At 48.7% G+C, this 22,693-nt stretch overlaps 1 protein-coding gene across 2 annotated transcripts in view; it reads left to right on the top strand.

The window, feature by feature from the left end:
- Positions 1 to 13,854: 13,854 nt before the first annotated feature.
- Positions 13,855 to 22,693, top strand: part of IGSF3 (immunoglobulin superfamily member 3) — a 94,641-nt gene continuing 85,802 nt past the window's right edge. Inside the window, exon 1 of one of the 2 annotated variants that reach the window (XM_051780258.1) lies at positions 13,855 to 14,335. In XM_051780258.1, coding sequence (XP_051636218.1) covers positions 14,293 to 14,335 — 43 coding nt within the window. In that variant the 5' untranslated portion in view covers positions 13,855 to 14,292. Of the gene's footprint in view, positions 14,336 to 20,471; positions 21,933 to 22,693 lie in introns of those variants that run through there. The other variant, XM_051780259.1, reaches the window with a different exon arrangement.

The raw sequence follows: 22,693 nt of genomic DNA, 5'->3' as shown, positions 1-22,693 counted from the left end.
AAGAAAGGACTGAGTTTGGAGGGATGGGAATAAATACAGCAGGATTTTGACGGCAGGCTACAGCTCTTGCCTCGGCAAACCAACCAAAGAAAGGTAACCACATCACACACACACACAAAAGGAATTGTTACTATTATTCCTATTCCAGGGTGATAATCAAATACATACCTGCATTTTGGTCTGAAACCACCTCCCCTGTTCATCCTCACTTCTCCTGGAAGCCAATTAAGTCCTTCCTGAAGAGATGCTGCATGAAACAGGCTTTTCTGAGATTGGTAATGGCTGTCACCCCAGCAATAATCATAATGAATCACACTTGGGCTCCTGTTGAGCTCATATTTCCAAAGAGATGTTGGTTCTCAATCCATTCATTAATATTAATTAGCATGAAGTCACATTTTGTTTTCCACTTATGTGCCCAACCTGCAGCATCCTTGTGTGTCCTGCGCTAACGAGCCAGATGCCATTTATGGCTGGCACAAAATAATTAGCTAATAGTTAAAGAATACATATCTCAAGTTAGTTAAATATTTATGCCAGACTTTTTATATTTTGGCTCCCAGCCCTCATCTGGGGGTTGCAGTGCAATTTAGGGAGAATATGAGAAAGTTTTCACTGTTGTATGCAGAAAGCTTTAATTATACATTCTCCATATGGATGCAAATGTTTGATGTTATACAGATGTTGGCAACAAACTGACCACCAGGTACCAGAGCAGAAACAGCAAACTTCAGCAAGCAGATCAAAATCTAACTCCCTTGTTGTGACTGGATGCTGCATAATGCAACAGTCACTCTTTCACTTCTGATCCAGCCTCTTTTTGCTCAGAGACCTCTGCTGCAAAATACTTCCAGGCAAATGGTGGAAAATAATGGCCAAGGCTGGAGAGAGGGCACATGTCCTGGGGAAGTAACTGGAACTCACATCGTGCATCTTCTCTAGTGCTGACTTCTGGCAGTGGGAGAGGTGTCTGCCATTCTGAGTCTTCAGATTTTGTTCGTGACATCCCCGGGGCACTCAGATCTTTTGCTCTGCCTCTTGGGAGCCCTCTCAGCACAGGGCCCAGTGCTGTACCATGCAAGAGGCAAGGACCATGATATGAAAAGCAGAGCAGCCATGCTTAGGGATGAGATGATAACTCCGAGTTGTTGCTCCATGTGTTTCTGCCAAGCCGCTCTCCTACGGTGGTGGACAAAGCTGCTGGGCAGAGAAACACGCTGCACTGAAAATTAGCTCTGGCAGAGATATCCACCACCCTGCTCCTGCTGGCCTCTGAAGGAGGCTGCAACCACAGGGACGTTGTCAGGAAGAGCAAGGGCACCCAGCACTCCTCTGAGCTGTTTGGGTGCTGAAGCTCCTGGTGGCATGAGAAATCGAGGAGCATATTCCCCCGCCTGACTCCTGGTGTCACGCAGAGATGTTTGTGTTCGTAATTCCTGGTGCGCCTCCCACAGAAGGAGCAGAGAAGGAAGCTGGCAGACAGGGATGACATAGGGCTGTTAGCTGGATTTCTTCTTTAGGATATACATAGAATATCTACTCTATTTACTATGTTATACATGAATGACATTGATATATGAGGTCCTACTCAAGGATGATCTTTCGTTTAACTAACCTACCTGTCCTCTGTCCTGACCTTCCACTCTTACCAGTGTAGAGAGAGTTTGCTTTTGTATACTGAGAAGATCAAAACCCCCAAGTCATCTATAATGTCTTGAGCACATAATTATATTGAGCTTATTGCTGTGATATCTAGGCACTTTCACCTTACTGTACCCTCAATTAAGTGCAGTCCCTGAGCCAGCTCTGGTGGAGATACAGTTCTGCTGAAACTTCCATTTTCTGGAGCAGGTTTGGGCAGGGAAATGGTGGGAGGTGGGAAAGGGAGATATTGGTTAATGCCTGTGTTAGACATAATACCAGGAGAAATAATGCTTGTGATCAGTTCTCACATGAGTATCTCACTCTCTAATCAGGTAAGACGAGATGGCTGCTTTGTGAGGTGCATCTGGGCCCTGTGAAGGAGCAGTGATCCACACCTTTCCTATTTCACCTGCAACCCTTGTGCTCCTGCCTCTGTGATTGCCCATTTTCACAAGTAAGCAGAAATGGGCTTACTCACTAGGCAGATGAAAAGACTTCTAAGAAATATGTGGGTGCCCTAGTAGGTAGTGTTGCATTTCACTAAACAGAGCCCTTCCCTTTGAGTCAGCCTGTGCTTTGGCGATTCAGCCTTTACAGGCAGCTCTTTTTTTTTTTTTTTCTTTGGGTTAAATTATGAAAACCGTGAAGGATTTCTCAAGGTTTCAGCTAAATTGCAGTTTTGGCCATTCCAATCCACTGTTCCATCTCTGCAGGCAAAAACAACTGCATTTTCCCTGCCACTCCTTCTGTGCTGTGAAATAGCTGTCAAGATCTGCCCCAGAGTTAGCTGCATTGTTGCGGGGGAAGAAATGTTTTTTTCTGTCCTTGCACGAAAGTGAATAGATAAATCTCCTTAGATGAAGAGGCAGTTTTTTTGTCCTAAAGAGTGGGAAGAGAATGGAGGAAACAGTAAGGAGCCTACAGTGAGCTACAGCTTAAGAATCAGCTCAAGATATTTATTCCTTGCAGAGGCAAAAGAAAGCAGTCCCACAATTTTTCTTCTCCAAGGTCAGGAACTCAGCAGTGACATCCCAGTAACTCACTTCTTCCCTCTTGAGGGATGGCTGTAAAGGCAGTGGGTTTAACTTATTGTGTTTAATAAGGAGCTGAGAGACAATAAAGCAACAAAATGAAACTTTGGCCCACAACATAGCAAGAAGGGGGAAGAGGTTAGACAAAAGTCCAAATGCCAAGACTGAAAAGTGCAAAACAGGAGTGTACACGTTACAAAGCACTTATTCCACAGATCTGGCCCTGAACACGATGGATGCACTCTGTCTTTGGTTGCCTACAGCTAACATTTCTCCCATCAAAGTTTTCTGCCATGGCAAAAGCTGTGCTCTTTGCATTGCAATGCAGGACTGCAGGCACTAAGAAGGAGGAAACCAAAGTAGTCTTGGCAGAGGGGAGAGACAGCCCTTCAGGGTTTAGTCCTTAAGGACCTGGTTTGCGTACTTTAATATGTCCATCAGTAATTTGAAGAGCCTTGTCAGAAAGGATGCTTGTGCTGGAGCATTCACCAGGGCAGTGAAGGCTCCTTGGGCCTTGACAGCCATTCTCTAGATAAGTAGGTAGTCAAAGAGTAGGGAGTGGAAAAACCTGGGAATGCTGATAAGGCAGCTACTTCCTTTTTCATTGCTCTACAAACTTTTGTGAAGGTGCCATATAGGTATTAGCCACACTGCTCATGGCATAAGGGGCCAGGTCCTCATTTGCAGTGAGGCTGACTGGAGGCCTGTGCATATTTCTCCTATCTGTGATCTGTGCTCGAGGCCAGAGCAGCCGAGCTGCATCCCCAGGATGCTGGTGAAGAGCCAGGAGGAGGGTTTCAGTTGGGTATGTGCTTTCCCTTCTCTTCTGGAGAGCGCCTACGCTGTTCTTTGTTAAGTTGGAAAGAAAAAAGCATGGAGGGCCAAAAAAAGGAGGTGACCAAGCAGTTCTGTAGCAGAAGTTCCTAAGTAAAGGAAAAATCCTCTCAGTCTGGTGAGAATAACACGTGGTGCTCTAGTTACTGAGGGCACGGGTGAAGGGAGCTAGTGAGGATTCCAGAAAAAGAGTGCAGCAGGCGTCATTGCATGGTGGTGATCTACTTTCAAGTGATACCAGAAAAACCTATTAAATATATAACCTCAGTGCCCAGAAAAATGTGTTAAGAGGTTTATTCGTGTAGGAAAAGCTTCATCTTATAAATATAGATAAGGGCTTCTTTTTTTTTATCTTCTTCTTCTTTTGGATTTCCTATACAGAAAATGTATTTGGACTGCAATTTCCCTTCTGGGAAGCTCTACCTAGTTATGCTGCTTTCTGTCTGGCGTGGACTGCAAGGTCCGTGCTGCAAATGGGATAGCTCAGTGTGATGAGTCCTTCCCAACATGTATCCCACTACACCCTGTTCCAAACCCCATTCTGCAAAACTTTATGCATGCACTGCCCTGCAAGAGGGCTGGTAGTTTCACCCAGCAGACGTAGGGCTGCTGTGTGTTGAAGCTGAGGGATAGCTGCTGTTCTTTTCAGGATGTATCTGCTGCAGGGCTGCTGCTGATGGTCCTGAAAGAGGGGGAAAGATACACAAAATATGGAGCCACACTTTTTCCTTCTCTTTCTCAGCATAGATCCTGCAGAACACCTCAGGAGATCAAGTAAATCTACTATCTTTCAGCTTGGCACCTTTCTTCCTCAGCAACTCTCCTGCCTCTTTGAGAGGTAGAACAGGACTTCCCTCAGGTCCCCAGCCTCATCTACCAACAAAAGTCCAACCATTATTTTTATACTGAACACAAGTCAACCCATGTCTCACCTTTCCACCCATTGTCTTTAGTCTTTATTTCCGTGTTGCTTCTTTGTGGATGGCTGTCAAAAGCTCAAGCTCAGCAATGCTAAGACCACCTTGTTCTTGCCCACGGTCCCCACTGATGCCTTTCATGGTCTCTCCGCGACACACCACATGGCCTGCACTCAGGGCTGCTGTGCACCCGATCCTTTCACCCTGTCTGCCTTGCTGTCTTCCCATCCACACAGCCTTATCTTTTACTCTGCTGCTGATGTGCAGTCTTCCCTAGCCATGGGCATACTGAAACACTCATCCAGACACTTGACATCTCAGAATGGCCCATGCTCTTTCCTCCATCCTTGACAGGAGAGCTTTGAAGACACCCCTCACTCAGAGTGATGCTGGACTGGGTCATCCTCCTCACGCTTGGCTTTTTGGCTTCCTCTCATTTGCCTTGACTTCCCATGCCTTGACAGCTCTTTGGCTGTTCCTGGGTTGCCCTTTTCCAAGTGACTTGGGAGGCATGGAGGCCTTCTCTTCACAGTTCTTCACACAAACATTGTTGGGCTGTACCTGTACCTGTATGACCACTCTTGCCAGGGAGGAGCCTGCCAAGGATACCCACAATACTCTGCTGTCATCCCTTTTCACATCTCCTCTAAGTTCCTGTCATGTGTGTCTACAAACAAGTAAACTAAATAACTGCAAGTGTAGACACTCTTGGGTCTTAATCACAATGACTAACATTGCCTCATGGCTTCTTTATGCTCCTCTATCCACAACCATCTGCTGTTGCTTTGCTTTCCGATCGATAACTGTGCATCAGGGCATTTCCTCTTCCCTTCTCTGCCCTGCCTGCATGGGAGCTCCAGTCTGTGCCTGCTGCTCCTACGGGCTATGACAGCTTCCAAAATCACTCCATTCCCCACGGGCAGAGCAACTCATATCCTGCTGGTACAAGGAAGCTTCCTCTTATGAGTGTTAAGGACCATCCCATCCGTGTGAGTTGTGAAACAAGATGACACCGTGCTTTCATCATAATGTCATTGTATTTGGCTGCTGAGGTGAAAGCGGAGCTAGATTATAACCAGGTTGCAAAACTCTTGCATTTCTCCTTCTCAGGTGCTGTCACTGGTCTGTGACACACTTCCCAAAATCCCATTTTGCTGTATTTCTACCGGAGTGCTTTGGGTAATTTTTCTGATTGTTTTTTTGTCTTGGGAGTATGATGATATCAAACCTGGTCTCTCCTGGCTTTGTCCAGACACCTGAGGTGAGGCCTGTCTCTGCACCATGTATCCCAGACCAAGTACCAGTGCAGGTACTGGCATCTCTTCCCCTTCTGGCAGGGGTGCTTGCCAAAAAATTCATTAAATACTGCAGAGAGCATTACTTTTTCCTACTGGGGTGGAAACCAAGGCAAAGAGGGGTGCAGTAGCGAGCTGATTATCTTAAAGCAAGCTAGGAGGAAAGATAAGGTTAGGGCATAGTGTTTGGGCTGAACTCTTCCCATCTCTTGGTGCCGACTGCTGCCATTTGCGTTGTCCCTCCCCGATAGGGCTGGTGCTGGTAGACAGGCAGCAGATGACCCTCTTTTCTCAGCTCTGGCTTCCCCTTGCAGGATGAGCTCCAGCTTGACCTGTGAGTCTGCAGAGGAATTCAAACAGTACTTGAAAGAAAACAAAGCAGAGTAAACCGCTCTTCTTGAAAAGCAGTCGGTGAACTCCACTGGCTGGAGCCAGAAGCCTTTTTAGGGCAAGTGATGGTTCCCTTCTCCCCTAGGGAATAAGGCTCTGTTACAGCTTATCTGTCATGGGAGGTTAGCAACAGAATCTGGCACCTGTTTTACTAGAGTAACAATTCAGATTTTCAGTTTGCAGCCCTGCTCTAAATCACATTTCCATGTGGGTGGGAAGATCTGCGTGGCTCTAGCACTGCAGAAGAAAACCTGTGCAAGCTGGCTGGCCAGGGTCATTTGGCTGATAAGGAGTCACAGTCAGCATCCCTTGGGTGTTTGTGATGGGGCCTTGACTGGGTTCTGCCTCAGGGGAGCCCATGACCTCTGTTCTCTCCTGCTGTGTCACTTGAACTGTCTTTTCCATCAGGGTAAAGTTGGAGTAAGATAATATCCCCAGGATTTGGTAACCATCTGTATCGGGGCCAGCTTTAGTCACAGCAGTTGCTTTCAGGCAGGAAATTGCTGAGGACAGCAAATCATCCTGGCAAGAAGCATCCTGCAGACCTGTTGCCTCTTCTCCCAGCTTTGCCCTGCACGCGCTTCATCTCCAGTGATGCAGCTGCTGCTGGGGCAGGAGGCAGAGTGTGATGAGGGCAGCAGCAGAAGGCTTCCCTGGGCTCCCTCCTCCACACCGCCAGGGCCTCTGTGAACAAGTGACATGGTGTGTGTGGGGGGGATCCCACCAAAGAAGATTTCAGACTCAGGAAGTTATTTTTTCCTCATTCTTGAGCAACAAATATCCCATGACCCGCATGGTGGAGAAGCTCTTCTCAGCACACATCAAACAGCATTGGGAAGTGAAGAATCGGCACAGAACCACGTTGGCTGTTGACATTTCATGAGCACATTGCCAGCAGGCTCAGCTGAGAGAGCTGAGGAAGCCCTGGAGCAGGATGGCCCCTTCGCCTCCCCCAGCACGATGTCTCTAGGGGTGCAAGATATTGTCATGTGGGCAAGACAGAAAGCTGTGAACCAAGGTCACCCCTGCTCCATACCGAAACCAGTGGCTTTGTCAACCATGGTTTCTTGTTTGCACGGAATTGAAGGGGGTGACATTAAAGCATAGGGGGAGAAAGGTATTCCTGGTCCTCCGGAAAGGATATTTAACTACATTTTGGTCTGGAGGTGTAAGTTTGCTTTTCCATCCTGGCTCTAGTGTTGTGAAGGTGACACAGGGATGCTTGGACAAGCTCCTACCTATGGCTCACTGCAAGGAGAAGGGACAGTGTTTACTCTGCCCGTGCACTAATTTAAAATAACTGGCTGCAGCGCTAATGCACAAAACTTGTTGTCTCCCTTGGGAGACTCTGGGAGCTGAAAAGTTGGAGGCAATGAGTCATTTGCAGTGTAGTAGAGAAGCCATTCATTGCCTGTGCACGCTGCAGGCAGATATCTGGCTGCCTGTGCTGTGTGCTTTCAGTTTGGGCTGGAAGCGAGATAGCAAAGCCTGCTGTGTTTGGGAATGGCAACCCCATGGAGGTGTGCTCCTTGGAGTGGGAGATGAAAGCTGAGGGAGAAAGGGAACGAGCTGGGGGAGGGGATAAACGGGGGACCAAGTCTCGCAATTTAACATTCAGGAACCTCAGTAGAGGGTGAGACTCCTGGGCTTTCATTCCTGCTGTCATGAATATTTCAAGGTTTATATAACGATTCTCAAATGTAAAATGCAAAACAGTCCTTAGAGTAAGGGCATGGTGTCCTGGACTTCTCCCTCCTAGATGAGTCCCAAACCATTTGGTTATGACATAAAGGTGACCAACACCCACAGCAAAATGCAAGCAGAATTGCTGCTATCTTCCAGTATCAGCTGCTGCCTTGTTGTCAGGACAATATTGAGAGAGGTATGAATTGGCTTCAGTCACAGAAATGAAGGTGTGGACTCTGAAACCTAATGATAACATATTTCTTCCAGAGTAACAATGGAAGTGCTTATCATAGCTAACTGGATGAAAGAAATGTTTTAAGATAAATGACAGCAGCTGAAAGACTGCTTTTTTTTTTCCCTTCTTTTTTTTTTCTTTTTTTTTTTTTTCTTTTTTTTTTTGGTACAGTTGCCCAGGACTGTTTAGAAAGAATTCAGACACACCCAAAGAGTCTCACGTTGTTAGATTGGGCCAAGAAATAGATTTTTCTTTCCTCAAAATGATTCCGTGGAAAAATGAGAAGTGCAACCAGGAGCTGAAACTCTTGTGGGATGAGAGGCTGAGTGTGTATTTGGCAAGGGTGATTTTTTTGCTCTTTTTACTGCTGAAACACCAATTTTTTGCTGTTTACCATTGAAAAAATTGATTACGGAAATGTCTATTTCCCCCTTTTTCTATGTCACTTTTCTTCCCAGGGTGGAAAGACAACAAAGATAAACCTCTGCTCCATCAGTAATCGTGAGGCTTGGAGTCAACATTTTACTCACATGCCTTATTCTGGCACACACTGTAAAGCATGGAGAGGCCTGAATTAACCAGCAAAACATCACAAAACTGAGACTGGAGCTTGATTTTGGTAGGCAGGATTAGGAAGCAGAAAAACAGTGTGTTCATTCCTGCAGAGCCCACAGAAGCTTGGAAGGTCCCAGCAGCAGCTGCAGGTCTGGCTGCCCACTGAGCAGAGGCTGCAGCAGCTTGCCAAGGAATACCTGGGACCTTGCCTCTGTCATCTGTGCTTAATGAGCCCAGCCTTCTTGGCACCGAGGGGCTCTCTGCCCCTGTAATTTGTGCGTGCCCATGTCGGGACCAAGACATTCTACCACTGCAGTACAGAACAATATTCTCCTAGACTGCTTTCTGCCCGTCCTTGGAGATGAACGATGCAATAGCTGAACGCCGCAAAACACAGCGTTTGAGAATTAAATCAGGAGCAAAGGAAGCTTTTTGCCTTGTTGTAGCTCTTTGCTCTCTCAGAACCTGAAGTGGGCACCAAGCTGCCCTGCTGCTAGGGCTGTGTCTGGAGGGGGCATGCAGGAGAAGTTCTGCAGCTCTCTAGTCCTGCAGCTCTGACCATCAGCCCAGCTGGGCAGCACCAGCCCTCTCCCCTACACTGGCTTTGCTCCGCCAGGGAGAGAGCCAGCAGCCAGCCAGGGTGTTGAGAAGGTGGGAGCACTCCGGGTATCTAGTCAGGCAGCCACCTTGCCTCTCGCCTTCTTCATCATCAGGAAACACCCTTCACTCGGCACATATTCCAAAACCCAAAGCTGTTGTGTGTTTCTCACTGAGATGTTTCCCCAGTGTCATTTCCCAAGCTGGTAGTGTAATGTTTTTCCTGACAGATAGATCTTAACCTCAGGCAGAGTGCAACTTCAGATATGGGTACATTTATGAAAAAATTGGCATACTCTTCTGTCAAGCAACAGTTAAAAGAAAATCTGCAAAGGGATTAGCTGCCATACACTCTGGGGCTTGCTGACAGATGTCCTGAAAATCTGGAAATGTGTCGATCTATCTTTACACGGGGTTGTTTTCTTTTTTTTTTTTTTTTTTTTTTTGTTCTCTCTACTTCTCCCTCTCCTCATCCCTCTTTCCAGGGCACACTAATGGGAATTCCTTCAAATCCATAGGGCTGCCTGGGAAGTGCCTTGGTGCCATCCATGGATTGGCATACTGGTCCTGGGGTGCAATCTAGGCTGAGCTAGACCCAAAACCTCAGTCTAGTTAGATGCCAGCTTCCCTGCAATGGCAGCAGTGCTGCTTTGTGCCAGGGCAGTAGGGGTTTTCCTTCTGTTCCAACTGCAACCTCTCAGCTTGTTTTAAAGGAGCTTAAATGTTGGCCATTAAATATAAATATCTTCTTTTTCCTCTGGGTGAAACTGATGTTCAAAACTTCACAGTGTAAATAAGGTCTGGAGAAAATGTTTTAGGCAACGATTCTGTCAAAATAAATGGCTCTGGCCATTCCTCCCCACTTGAGACCAGAGCTTTAGGTGTGTTTCCTCTCAGAGGAGCTTTGACCTGATTGTGACGTTCTCCCAAGCACATCTTCAGGCTTAAGACCCTGAGTTCTGTGGATTGTGTTGCGTGATCTCGGGCAAATCACATAGGACGATTTTTTTTAAAGTGCTTTCTGTTTCTAGATGGTTTGATTCTGATTGCTCAATCCCCAAAATGCTCAGGTGGCCCCTGAGAGGAGGGGGATGCAGATACACCTCCTCCTGTGCAAACCATACAGACTTTTCTGTTCTCCAGCTCTGGCCAGAGACATTGCCCTCAGGGAGGCAGTCACTCCTGCAGCTGTGGTTAAATCTCCCCCTCCTCCCCTTCACCATCTCTTTCCCTCCCCTACAGGAAGGAAATCATTCCCTCTGACTTGCCAAGGAGTCAGGAGTTGCCTGCCTTGCTCAGTTCAGCCCAGTCCTCTTTTTGATTTAGTTTGTTACCATCAGTCACCAGGTTACTGCCTGCTCCAAAATCTAAAGGATGCAAATCTGTCTTGTGATTATTGCCTCCCCTGCCTGCTAATCAGAGGAGTGGGGCTAACACCCACTGGGTCCAGAAGTTGAGGGAGTGCAGTCTTTTGTCCGGAAGAAGGACCGGCATTCTTATTTAATAACGTGCATACGTTGCGCTTCTGCCAAACCTCTTTTCTCTGAGGGCCAGACAACAGTTTTGCTTCACTCCTCATCTGTGGGTCATGGGAAGCCTGTGCACATTGGGCAAGCAGCATATTTAGAGTTTGGATGTTGATGTCACTTTGCTTCCCTCGGGCAAAGGACGCAGCTCTCAGTCACAGCTGTTGTACTACAGCAGCCTCTGGCAGCCCAGAGGTTTGGGATGTATCAGCCCTGATGGCCCTCGGCCACACAGCAGCCACCCAGCCTGGCCTCTCACCGGGCTCTGGGCACCCTTTGGCTGTGCTTCTCCTGCAGAAGAGAAGGGGAAGCAGCTACAACTTGGTATGAGCACGGAACAGCTCGGCAGCACGTGGGATCATTTCCCCTTCTCCCTAAGAGCTCCCGCTGTCCAGTCTCAACCCCTGCCTGTCCAGGGGAAGCAAACTGCTGGCAGTGACTGAGCAGCAAGAACGACAGCAGTGTGGGTTGCGACCTAGTGAGTGTATCACCAGCATCACTTGAGTCACACCCGTCTGCCTCCAGCTATTACAGTCACCCTGCTGCCAAAGAGCAACCGCGTGGCCCGACCAAAATGATCTGGCTGCTGCTGAGCACGGCGCTCCTGAATGAGTCAGTTGTGCTGGGAGTACAAGGCAGCCCAGATCTGTCTTCCTGGAAAGCTGCTTCACAGTAACCTTGTGCTTGAAACGGTTTTGTCTTTGAGGTGACTGTGGCGTTCGTTTCCATTCAGCCGCGTGAATAAACCACGCAGACAGACAGACAGACATACACAGGGAGTCAGAGTCCCACTGCGGGAGCTTGAAACACCAGAGCCGAGCCTGAGGGAGGGCTGGCTGCCCCCCTAGGCTTGGGAGAGCTGTCCTGCCTGAGCCTCAGTTTCTCCACTGATGCAGAAGTGAGGCCAGTGTTTTCCCCAGAAGACAAGAAGGTGTTTGTGGAGTCCTCTGAGGAAAGGCGCTCTCGTGAACACCAAGCTATTTTTATTATTGGGGTCAGGGAGGAGAACACGCGCAAAGGTGATGGCGCTTTTGAAACACAGGTTCCCATTAATAGTCTTTAGCACACACAGTTCTTATTATAATCTAATTTGACTGGAATTGGATTAATCTTATAATGCTATAATGTCATTTCCATGGTCTTTTTATATTTTTATTGTTACTATGCATTAATGCAATACTCTGCAAGAGCTCTGAGAAGAGGATGTGAGTTTAGTGAATCTCTGATAACATTTTTGCAGGGCATTTTTATGCTCCTCTTAGGCTCGTCCGCTGTAAAGTCACGCAGTGCCTGGAAATAGCAAGAATTTACACAAAAATTCATCTTGAATTATCTTCCAGGAGGCTCCACTGGCAAAGGCAATGTATTCAGAGCCAAGAAACCAGGCTTGTCCCTGACCTGTCCCGGGAGCTCACCTGAATCATGCATTTTTTTCATCTCTGTCTCTTCATCTGAAGGCGGAAATAATATAGGAATGCTGTGAGTCTGTGGTCTATATCCCTTGCCATCTAGAAAACCTATCTTGTATCACCAAGCTTTAATGATTCCTTTTTATTGAGTTTATCCTGTATTTCTTAATTTGCCTTTTTTCCCTTTTGCTATTATTTATTTCTCTAGTTATAAATCTTTTGAAGCATTAGACTAAATTATCTTTATCCTGCATCCATTTAAAAGATGTTGGACGTTTACTTCAAAGTAGCCCCACAGTGCTTGCTCTGAATACTCATAGGCTTGTCTGTGAGGACTTAAAATAGGAGGCTGCATGCGAAAAATATTGGCCAAGCTGAGCAATATTACACTGGATGACATTTCAACCCTCAAATCAACTAAGAGAAAAGCCAAATAGACTGGTATTTTCTATCAACTCTTATCATTACCCCTGTTCCTTTTCCAAGCCTCACTTGAAGGCAGTCTTGATGCAATTAAAGCTTAAGGGCCAAAGCGTGAGTTTCATTTTCAGTGTAAATACAGCACTAACCCTTTCTGTCCCACGTCTCTGCTTACTCTGTTCTTTGGTTCCTCCGTTCAGAGAGCACGGCAAAGCTGCAAATTAAACCTTCCACTCTGAAAACGGCACGCTTAACATTATTAGCCTGCAGAAACAGAATTTGCTGGGTCAGTAGGAGCTGGCTATCAACGCATCTGCCACGACAGCCACGTTGGGAAGCAAGACCATATGGTAATACAGACAGCTTCTGACTTCTGCTCGGTACAGCTTCTAAGGACTTGGCATGTTTTATTAGACAGTTTGTGATTGTGCTGGTTCCTGCCCGTCTGTGGCACAGAAGGGCTGGGTTCCTGCGTTTGCATCACCAACACTTCACTGGGGTCTCTGTGTAGGCAGAAGGGTCTCCTGCAAAGGGTCTTTGCAGAACGGGAGGACTAGGAAGATACCTCATTCTGCTATTGTTGTTGCTCTTGGCCTCTTTTCTTATTTTTGTAAGCAAACAAGCTACTGGGGGGGCTGTTTGCAAAGACATTTGAACATCTGCACTCTTGGGAAGCGCTATCTCATTTGTCCTTTATTTATAAACAACCTAAACCCCAGTCCCTAGTGTTGCCATATTTATGCATATTTCAGTGTTACCTGGATGTACTTCTAACGCATTTCTGCCATTGACACATTGCAGTGTTGATTGCCTGGCCAGCATCCCAAGTGCAGCAGTGCCTGCACACTGCTGGGAGGGGGGGGGGGGGAGACTCACATTCGGCAACCTGGCATTAATACCAGGATTCGGGTCTCCACAACAAGCGCATCGCAGCGGGACACCCACGAGTTGGCCGAAACTTAGCAAGCCCCGCTGTTATTTCTGGTTCGCACGGGGACAAAAGGGCTCGTTTACGCCGCGTCCCAAAAGAAGCCGGGTTTCCGAAGCGCGCCACCGAGGACTCTCTCTCTCTCTCTTTTTTTTTTTTCTCTCTTTAAAACAAAAGAACCCGTTTTACCCCTGCAAGCTCTTTCCCCGACCCCGACCCGCGCTCCGAAGCCGCGCTCGGCGGCCCCGTACCGGCCCCGCGGGGGCGCGGCGGGCGCTGCCCGCCCCGCTCGGGGGGTTGCGGGCGGTGCGGGGCGGTGCGGGGCGGGCCGGGGGAGGGGTTTGGCGGCGGGAGGCAGTGCCGGGCACCCCGCGGCGGCGGCGGCGCTGAGCGGGCGGCCGGGGCGGGCGGGCAGGTGAGGGCGGCGGGCCGGGGCGAGCCGAAGTGGGGGGGGCGCGGCGCCCCGCTTTATTTTTGCGTAACTTTGCGGGGTGGGGTCTTTTTGTTGTTGCTTCGTGAGCTCTCCCCCACCCCGCTCCCCCTTTTTTTTTCCGCGCCTTGCAGGAGACGTGTTTTTTTTTTTTTCCTTCTCCGTTTTCCTCCTGCCTCTCCCGCGGGAGCCGTCGGCGCGGGGCGGGGGGGGGAGGCGCGGCGGCCGCCCCGGTGCGGGGGCGATGCCCCCGCCCGCCTTGGCGCCTCCCCGTGCCGGCCCCGCCGCCTTCCCTTTGTGCCGCCGGGCCCGGCGCGTCGCCTGCCCCGGGAGCCCCGCGGAGCCCCGCGGCGGGAGGTAAGGGCGGGCGGCCGCCGCCCCGCGCCCCGGCAGCCATGCGGACCCTGCGGCCGCAGCTCGCCTCCCTGCTCCTCCTCGGTAAGTGCCGCCGGGGAAAGGGTGGGACGGGACGGGATGGGATGGGATGGGACGGGGGTCGGCCGGGAAGGGTGGGACGAGACGGGACCCCCGCGCCTCCCGGTGGGTGCTGTCGCTGGCGGGTCGTGCGGGAGGGTCACCCCTTGCGAACGCCGCGCGCGTGTCCCCAGGAGTTGTCACTGCCCGCGCTGCTCCAGCGGTTGGAGGGAGGAATGGGGTGGGGAAAAAAATTAAACATATATATAAAAATATGTGTATATATATATATATATATGTATATAACAAATCGGTCATAGTTTCATGTCCACCTGCAGTACCCCGGTGACCATCCTCGCCAGGGCGCGGCGCGGGGTCCAGCCGGGGCGTGGGAGCGGTGGGAGCGGAGGGGACGGGCACCTCCTCCGCGCCTGGGCTCCGGCATCAACTTGGGGAAGGGGAGCGACCGGCCGCGGTCTGCTCCTGCCGGGGTCAGGGGGCGTCTCGGAGGGGAGCCGGCAGGGTAGGGAGTTTATACGGGTCTGTGCTGAGCTTGCACAATGAAGGCAGAGAAAACGCCTGGGGTAAGGTAGGCTGTAGAAACAAAGTGCTCTGCTTGGCTGTCGGAAGAGCGCGTTGAAATGTGGAGGGAAGGCAGTCGCTGCTGCCGTGAAATGCAGTTTGATTGCTTTGTGCTGTCTCTCAAACTCCTCCCGTAGTCCCTTCGCTCTGCCTGCGTTTCGTACCCTGCGGACCGTTAAACGCGTGGTTTTGTCCCATCGCACAAGTGCCCGGGGATGACTCTCTGCAGTTCTGTAAAGTCCTCTGGGACCCCACTGCTGGGTGAGAGGGGCTGTAGCAATGCAAGATCCCTTCCTACAAATTTGGGAAAAGCAGAATACAAGACAATTAAAATGCCTCTTACGTTTTTAGTGGCAGACCATGTGCCAGGCTTAACTACTGATGAGTTGATAGGAACATTTGTGGGAAATACTGTACGGCAACCTCATGCTGCTTTCTGCCTGTTTATGTACAGAGCAAACGGGGAGCTGTTTTGATTTGCCTTTTCATTGGTATGATTTTCTGCTGGCGTTAATGCCATGGAGCGAAGAAGCAGCAAGGCTGGCAATTTCACTGTCTTGAGAATTGTCACATACTTACCTGCTCTGCCAATTTGGGGAACAAGATCTTTGCTTGAATTGCAGTCGTGCTTCCATGTCTGTAATTTGTGTGTGTGTGTGTGTGTTTGTGTTTGCATGCACTCTGTCTGTCTTTAGCAAAGAAAAAGAGAGAGAACTCTTTGAGATGGTTTTGGAGGAGGTTCAAACTTCCCCTAACCACTAGCTTTTTCCCCCTTGGGTTCCCTAAATCAAAAAAAGCTGTCTTCAAGCTAAGTTTACCCGGGGTGGCTTTGCTCCGCGAGTCTGTCGCAGCCCGCAAGATGGGTGGAGGCGGAGGGCACTCTCTCGCTGCCTTGTCTTCGCACGCTCAATCTCTCCCGTTGGAGAACAATAACACCGTTCTGGATTAGGGATTCCTAATATGGAGCGGTCGGTCGGCCGGTCGGTCTGTTGCCTGCGCTCCGAAGCACGCCCAGCCGCTGCGGCGGCGGAGCAGCAGAGGGCATCCATCGTCTTGCCGAAGGCTCCCCGCGGCGGTACCCAAGTGGGAACCCACCAGCCCGTGTTGGTGCTCACACGGCGCCGGGCCCGCTGCCAAGGCTGCCCCGACCCCCCCCACCCCTCCCTGCTTGCAGGAACAGGCTTTCTGGGGTTGACCTGAAACTGGCTCTAACCTGCCTTTGCCCTCCCCCCGGGGGGGGATGAGCTGCTGAGGTGTCATCTGTTGCTGGGGAGGATCGGCTGCTTTCCACTGGTCCCAAATCCCACGGATGTAGCTAGTTCGTAAAAACGCTGTGCTGGCCTCCCTGTGCTAAGCGTGAGGCTGTTTTTAGCGGTAGGAAACGTGCCACGTGTGCGCTTGGAGTTAGTTTTCTTTTGGTGTTTTTCACCTGGACTTCTTTTAGCCGGTTGATCCGCGTTCGCCCAGCTGCTGATTTTGATAAAACTGGGGATGTGCGGCCGTGCCTCAAAGCCTCGACTCCCACAGAAATGCTTTAGGTTGCTCTTTGTAAAACTAAGACATCATTTGGCTTCGTGGAGAAGTGGCTGGAGTAAAAATCCCTGTTTGGTAACAAAAATATGTGACTGGCTAGAAGAGGACTGTTGCTTTCCAAACAAGTAACGTTAATGCTAGAATATAGGATAACATAGTGTGGGGGTTGAATATGCAGAAAAAGAAATGCAACTCATTTTTTTCTTTCTCCTTTTGCAAACTCATTAAAATCACTGAAGGAGGAATTGTGGTTATGAAAAGTGGTGGTGGATGGTTTAAAATAATATTTCAAGCATTAACTACCTACCAGAATCCAAGTAACTGTGAAGCCAGGGTTTGAAAACCCACATCTGGCATGTGGGTGTAACATTTGTAGATCTCTGCTGGTTTTTTTCCCCTTCTTGCTGCAGTGTTTGTTACAGGGTTCTTTAAACAAGTGGCACTTCATCACAGCAAGTACAAAATGGGAAAATAGAGCAAGTGCTGTAAATAATCCTCATGCAGCGATGAGACCATTAATACTTGTGCCAGCCAGTGCTAATCCTGTGTGTAGTTGCAAGATTTACCTCCTTTTTTTACAGGAATGCAAAGTCTGATACTCTTCATATTTATAGTGTAATATATAGGAAACACAATAGGCTTCTGGGGAATGCTGAATTCATTCATGTCAGTGACTGGTTTATGAATAGTTCTGCTTTTGAGTCTCTTGCAGTTTCCAGAATACCACCTGTGAATGCAATTTACGGCTCTTTGTGTTCAAACACTGCATATGTATATATGTACATAGACTCATTACCCTCTTCCTCTCTCTATTCATGCATAGTAATTGGTGATTTATTTGCGATTCCTAGAGGGGAGCAGGGCATGCCTAAGGTCTTGAAGCTGCAGCTCACTTGTAAATGGCACGTTGGAGTGAAATAACGATGCAGAGGTGACTCTTGGAGAGAGAAGGGATGGTCTTAGAGGTCTGACTCCTGGAGGGGGACAAGGTTCTGGCTGGGGAGCAGCAGTGAGCAGTTGGCTGCCGCTCAAGTGTTCCACTCCCGCGCCCTCCTGCTCCTCTGCTGCCTGCCCATGCATGGGGGCCGAGGGGGCCGGGGCTGACACACAGGTCTAGATGCAATAGAGCTGGAGGGTGCTTGACTGGAGGGGAACAGGCGGAGAAAACAGCATCGTGGGTGTTTGCACACACGGGGTTTGGGGTTGTTTTTGTTTACACAGCTAGCGGCCCAGGAACGTTGCTGGCGCCTCATCTGCTCCTCGATGCATTGTTAGCAACAGTGGCCAAGATCGTGCTTTCTCCATCTGCGTCCGCCCAAAGTCCTCCGCCGCAAGCTTCGTTTTGCAAGCCAGCTCTGCTGCCCTCATGCCCGTGTTTGCTGCCTCTAGATCGCTGTGGTGTGCGGTGCCGAACCCGGACCCATCCCGAGTGTGCTGCCGTGGGCTGTGGCTCTGCTTCTTTTGGGGAATGAGGGCTCTGCGAGTGGCCCTGGCCATTGCCTCATTTCTGCGTGTGATTCATGTGGCTCTCTGGGTTTCCCAAGTGTGGTGGGAGGCTGCTGTGGCCATCGGTGCTGGGCTGGCAGGCTCTGCTCCTGCGCATCCCCAAATGTAATTCTTCACAGGGAGACTCCCTCCCTGCAGTCTTTGGCCAGACTGTCTGACATCCGGAGGCTCCTGCAAATCCTGTTTATTTACACAGGAGGTTTTGGTTTATGCGAATTGTTGTCTTTTAGTTGACCTTCCGTCAAGTTAGATGTCTTTATTAAAGCAGTTTTTATTGTAAATCGAATGTGTACTTAGAACACTTTTACCAGACCCATTATATAAAGTGAAAGGCAGAGTGAACAGCCCTGCAGACCACAGGAAAGAGGGTGGGAGAGAGAGGGTCACAGGGAGAACATCTCTTCAGTGTTGGAAGGCCTGTGGAGTTTTTTTGACCAGCAAATTGCCTTTTTTGGAAAAAAAAATTATTTTAAAGCTTTTCTTTTAGTCTCTCTTGTCTTCTTTCTTACCCCTACAAAATCAGTGATGGGTTCAGCCATTGGCATAAAGGTTATACAGTCTAGCATGAAACCAGAAGTTTTTTCATTGGTTTATCTTAGATGAATCAGAGTGCTATGATTTGAAAAAGTGCTTCTTGCTGTCTGATAGTTAGCAATCTGCAGACCCTGCCCAGAAACTTTAAGCACCAGGAAAATTGCCTGAAAGGAGGGGAAAGATTTTCAAGCACAGTAGGGTTTTCTTCTTGTTGCTAGTGTTCCTCAACTCGTGATTTGACTTGTCTACTGGTATCAAGGACGTTTAGGCCCTCCAGCCAGTGTCTGAAAAACTGCAGTGTTGCGATTTGCCTCTGGCTTTGAAGTTCCTAAATACTCTTTAATGATAACCTGCTAAATTGGTTTTGACTCCATTTTTATGTTGGCATCTCTTTCCCAGTCATACAAAATCTTCTTAAAGAATAGTCCTCGGTGTTAGAATGTTAGGAGACGTTTAACATCTGTTCTTTATCGGCTGTGGAAGAGCTAAAATGGAGTCTATCCTCACAAAGTGGGGTTTGACACATTGCAAGGCAAAGAAATTGGGTCTGCAGCTGCCTTTGGTGGGTCTAGGATGTTTGTGTGCATATATGTTATTTCCAGCTCTAACCTGTTGCTCACCCTGTCTCCATCAGTGTACTAAGAACATTTCAAATGATACAAGTTAATGAGCTTTTTCTTGTTAGGTTTAATTAGGAAATGACAATGAGACAAGAGGAAATCTTGTCTTTCTAGCTGCTTCTACAGTCACATTTCAGTAAGTAATTGAACACTAGCACAAAGCCAGACCATCTCAGCTAAGTAATGGGAAGCTTTTCTTGAGAAGGGGAAATGCTTGGACACTCAGGACTCGAATCACTGCTGCACAGTACTTGCACAAATGCCAAAAAGCAGGGCTGCTCCTGAAAGGAGGTGTGCCAGCCTGGTTCCTGCCCAGCGTGGCAGAGAGGGGAGGGTGCAGGCCAGGTTCTCATATGAGGACCAGTTGGAGGGATTTGCTTGATCTCAAAGCTAACTTTGAGTTAATGCATAAATGCATAAAGGGACTGGAGGGGTGTGCCTGCTATGAAAGTAGGTCCATTTTTCGTGTGGTCTTGCAGATGGTTGTGGGGGCCTAAGGGTGCTAGGGAGGCAGGTGGCTGGAGGGCATGGTGAATTCCTCTGGCTGGGTTACCCCAGTTTGCTGGGGTGTGTGTGCTCCAGGGCCTCGGTACTGGGTCCAGGATGTGCCACCAGTTGCTCAGCCCTGCCAAAGGGGTGAGGTGGGTCCAGTGTTTCACCCCAGCCGCTCTCTTAACTGTTACCAGTTCCTGACAGAGGCTGCTGCTGTGTCCTGTTTGGTGTTTAATCTGTAGTTTCAGACGGAAGCCACTGCTTGTACCCTCCTATGGCAGCTTCTTTCTGATTTTACTCCGCTGTTGGTGGTTCCTTGGTGGTTCCAGGTCCGTTTCCAGCTCTTGTTGGGTGATGGTCCACAGGGAAGGAAGAAGAGCTGATGCACTGGTAAGTGGAGGAGTGGAGAAAAGATTACGGACACATAGAATGGTTTGGGTTGGAAGGGACCTTAAAGATCATCTAGTTCCAACACCCCCTGCTGTGGGCAGGGATACCACCCACTAGACCAGGTTACTCAGACCCCCATCCAACCTGACCTTGAGCATCCATAACTTCTCTGGGCAACCTGTTCCAGTGCCTCACCACCCTGTGAGTAGAGAATTTCCTCCTAACATCTAATCTAAAACTCTCCCTTTTTGGTTTAAAACTGTTCCCTCTTGTCCTATCACTGTCTGGCTGTGTATAAAGTTGTTTTCCACTTTTTTTTCATAAGCCCCCTTGGAGTACTGAAAGGCTGCAATGAGGTCTCCCTGGAGCCTTCTCTGCTCCAAAAGATGAGCCAAGGGAAAGCAGTGGGAGAAGGAGGAAGGTGGGAGAACCCAAATGACTGGAAAGCAGAGAACAGGCTCTAGAGGATGAGTCTTGCTGAATGCTGGGCCTTGCACCATGTCCATAGCTTTTACAGCATCAAAGACTCCCAAGTACGATGGAAAGAGATAGTGGGGATCTGTCCCTATTTGTTGTCTTGTTCCTGAGCAGTGTACTTACTGCTCCTCTCGGCTGATTTATTTCCTACCAAGATACTGATTCCATCTGGGACTTGAAAAATCAACTAGTGCTTCTCCTGTCTCTTCTGATCTTGGCAGACTTAAGACTTTGCCAGTCAGGAAGGGATGAGGCTCCTGCTGAAGTGCAGGGATAAGGAGATTCCTGTGCAGTTCCCAGTGACAATGTTGACTGACTCTATTGGGATCCAGAGCATATTCTGCAGGCCAGCACATGGGGCAGCTGCACAGCCATTAGCACCAGCAAGCATGACACTCGTGCCAGTTGTTTGGTTTGGTCTTCTGGATATTGTTTCTCTGTCCCTTGCAAAACAGCTCATCAGGGTCTGACACGATTGGAGGTAATTTTTGATAGTTGTGGCACTGCTAAGTTTTGGGGTTATTTTAACTAGTGGTGTGAGTTTGGAATTGGTGTAATTTGCCTAGTGTTCCCTACTCTGCTCACAAAAGCTGGTAGTTTTGCTTCCAGGCAAATATCTTCCCCTCTGGAGTCATTGCAATTACAGGGGGAATAGCAGGGAAAGGCGATGCATCTGAGGTTTGGGATTTTTTTTTTCTTTTTATTTGCTTCCTTGGTGATTGTTCCCCACCCCCACTGCATCCCCCTTCTGTCTGGCTGAGGCCCACTGTCACCTTTAATGGCTTTTGGGCTTTGTATGGAAGTTGATAAGCTTGTCAAAGGGAGATGGGAGCGTGGGGTGAGGTAGATAAGTTTTTTGACAGACTCTGTAGAGCTGAATATCTCTTCTGTGTTTGAGAGGAGCTCAGCACTGACCCAGGCTGCTGTGTGAAATGGATGGTTTCTGAAGCCTTTAGAGAAACAGAGGGTTGAAGATGAGATATGAAACCCCAAAATAGCAAAAAAGTTTTCGTTTGCTTCTTTGGGAAGAAAGGGCTCTGATCTCTCATGACAGCAAGGTTATCGAGATTCGACTGGTTAGATAAACTGAGATTTTGTCTCCTTGCATTAATCTTTCTGTCTCCATTCAGCATCATCGTCATCAACACAGGAGTCTGCCCAGGTTCCTCCAAATCTCTCTGAAAGGGAAGCTGGACCTTAAGTATAAAGCAAGAGGGGAAGGCAGTTGTTTGTTGCCAGAAGTCATCCAGAAGCTCGATACTCTGCAAAATCATACTGCTGGAATCTGGCACTTATTAACTCAAGTTACCCAGTACCTAGGATCTAGCCAAAGGGCTCTGGCTGGCTGCCAAGCTGAAATTACCAACCTGGGTGTCAGGCCTTGTTGGTTCCTTTTTGATAGCTTGAAATAGGAGCTTCCCTAGAAGTGTGTGCGCCAGCCTTTCTTAAAGATATGTTTCTTCTTACAGCTTTGTGAAGCTTTCGAGGTAATTATAGTACTTACTAATATTTATTCCCTTCTAAGCAGTTATCTGAATGCGTTTATCTCTTTTGAGGTACTCTGCCCCCTCTCACCGTGTAGTTTCATCCCATCTCCCTGACTCAGGGCTTTCTGCTCCCTCCCCTCTCATACAGTCCTTGGTCCTCAGCTTCCTCCACCTACTGAATATGCTGTTGAGCACTGCTTTCCTCTCCTGGAGGTTCCCATACCCCTCTGTCTAATCCCATTACAGAGGAGGGATGTTTGCTCTGTCTTGCAGGGCGTGATTGTTTAACTACCCTGCCAGGTGCTAAGGCACTTTTGCCATGAAGGGCATGGATACCAAGAGGAACTGGGCTGGCATTGTGCCATCCCTCGGCTTTCTGCTGACTGCTTGTGGCCTGCAGACAATATCTTAAGAGCTCCTGCTGAAGGGTTTGACCTTTGTGCCTGCAGTGTTATCCGGCGCCTACAGCAGGAGTCACAGCATGCAAATTCCAGTGCTTTCTTCTGACTTGTGATATAATTGTGGGCAAGTCACTCCGGCTCTGTTCTCAGCTTCTTGAAGTAGAGAGAGTGGCTTAAAAGGTGTCATGGGATTTTTCTGTGAGGAAATATGCAGTGCTAGGGCTGAGGTCTTGCTTGCTGTTTTAAGCAAACAGGCTGCTTTTTTCTTACACATGGAAGAAAGTGTAGGATGGAAGAGATTGTTGTGCCCTGATTGATTTGACTCCTGGTGTTAGGAAAAGAAGGAAAATTGATTTATTT

The sequence above is a fragment of the Manacus candei genome, unplaced genomic scaffold (genome assembly GCF_025592945.1).
Source record: "Manacus candei isolate 608988 ecotype Guabito, Panama unplaced genomic scaffold, ASM2559294v1 h1tg000014l, whole genome shotgun sequence".
In the NCBI taxonomy this organism is placed as follows: Eukaryota; Metazoa; Chordata; class Aves; order Passeriformes; family Pipridae; genus Manacus; species Manacus candei.
The sequence above is the reverse complement of the archived record's forward strand: the minus strand, read 5'-3'. Positions and strand labels throughout refer to the sequence as shown.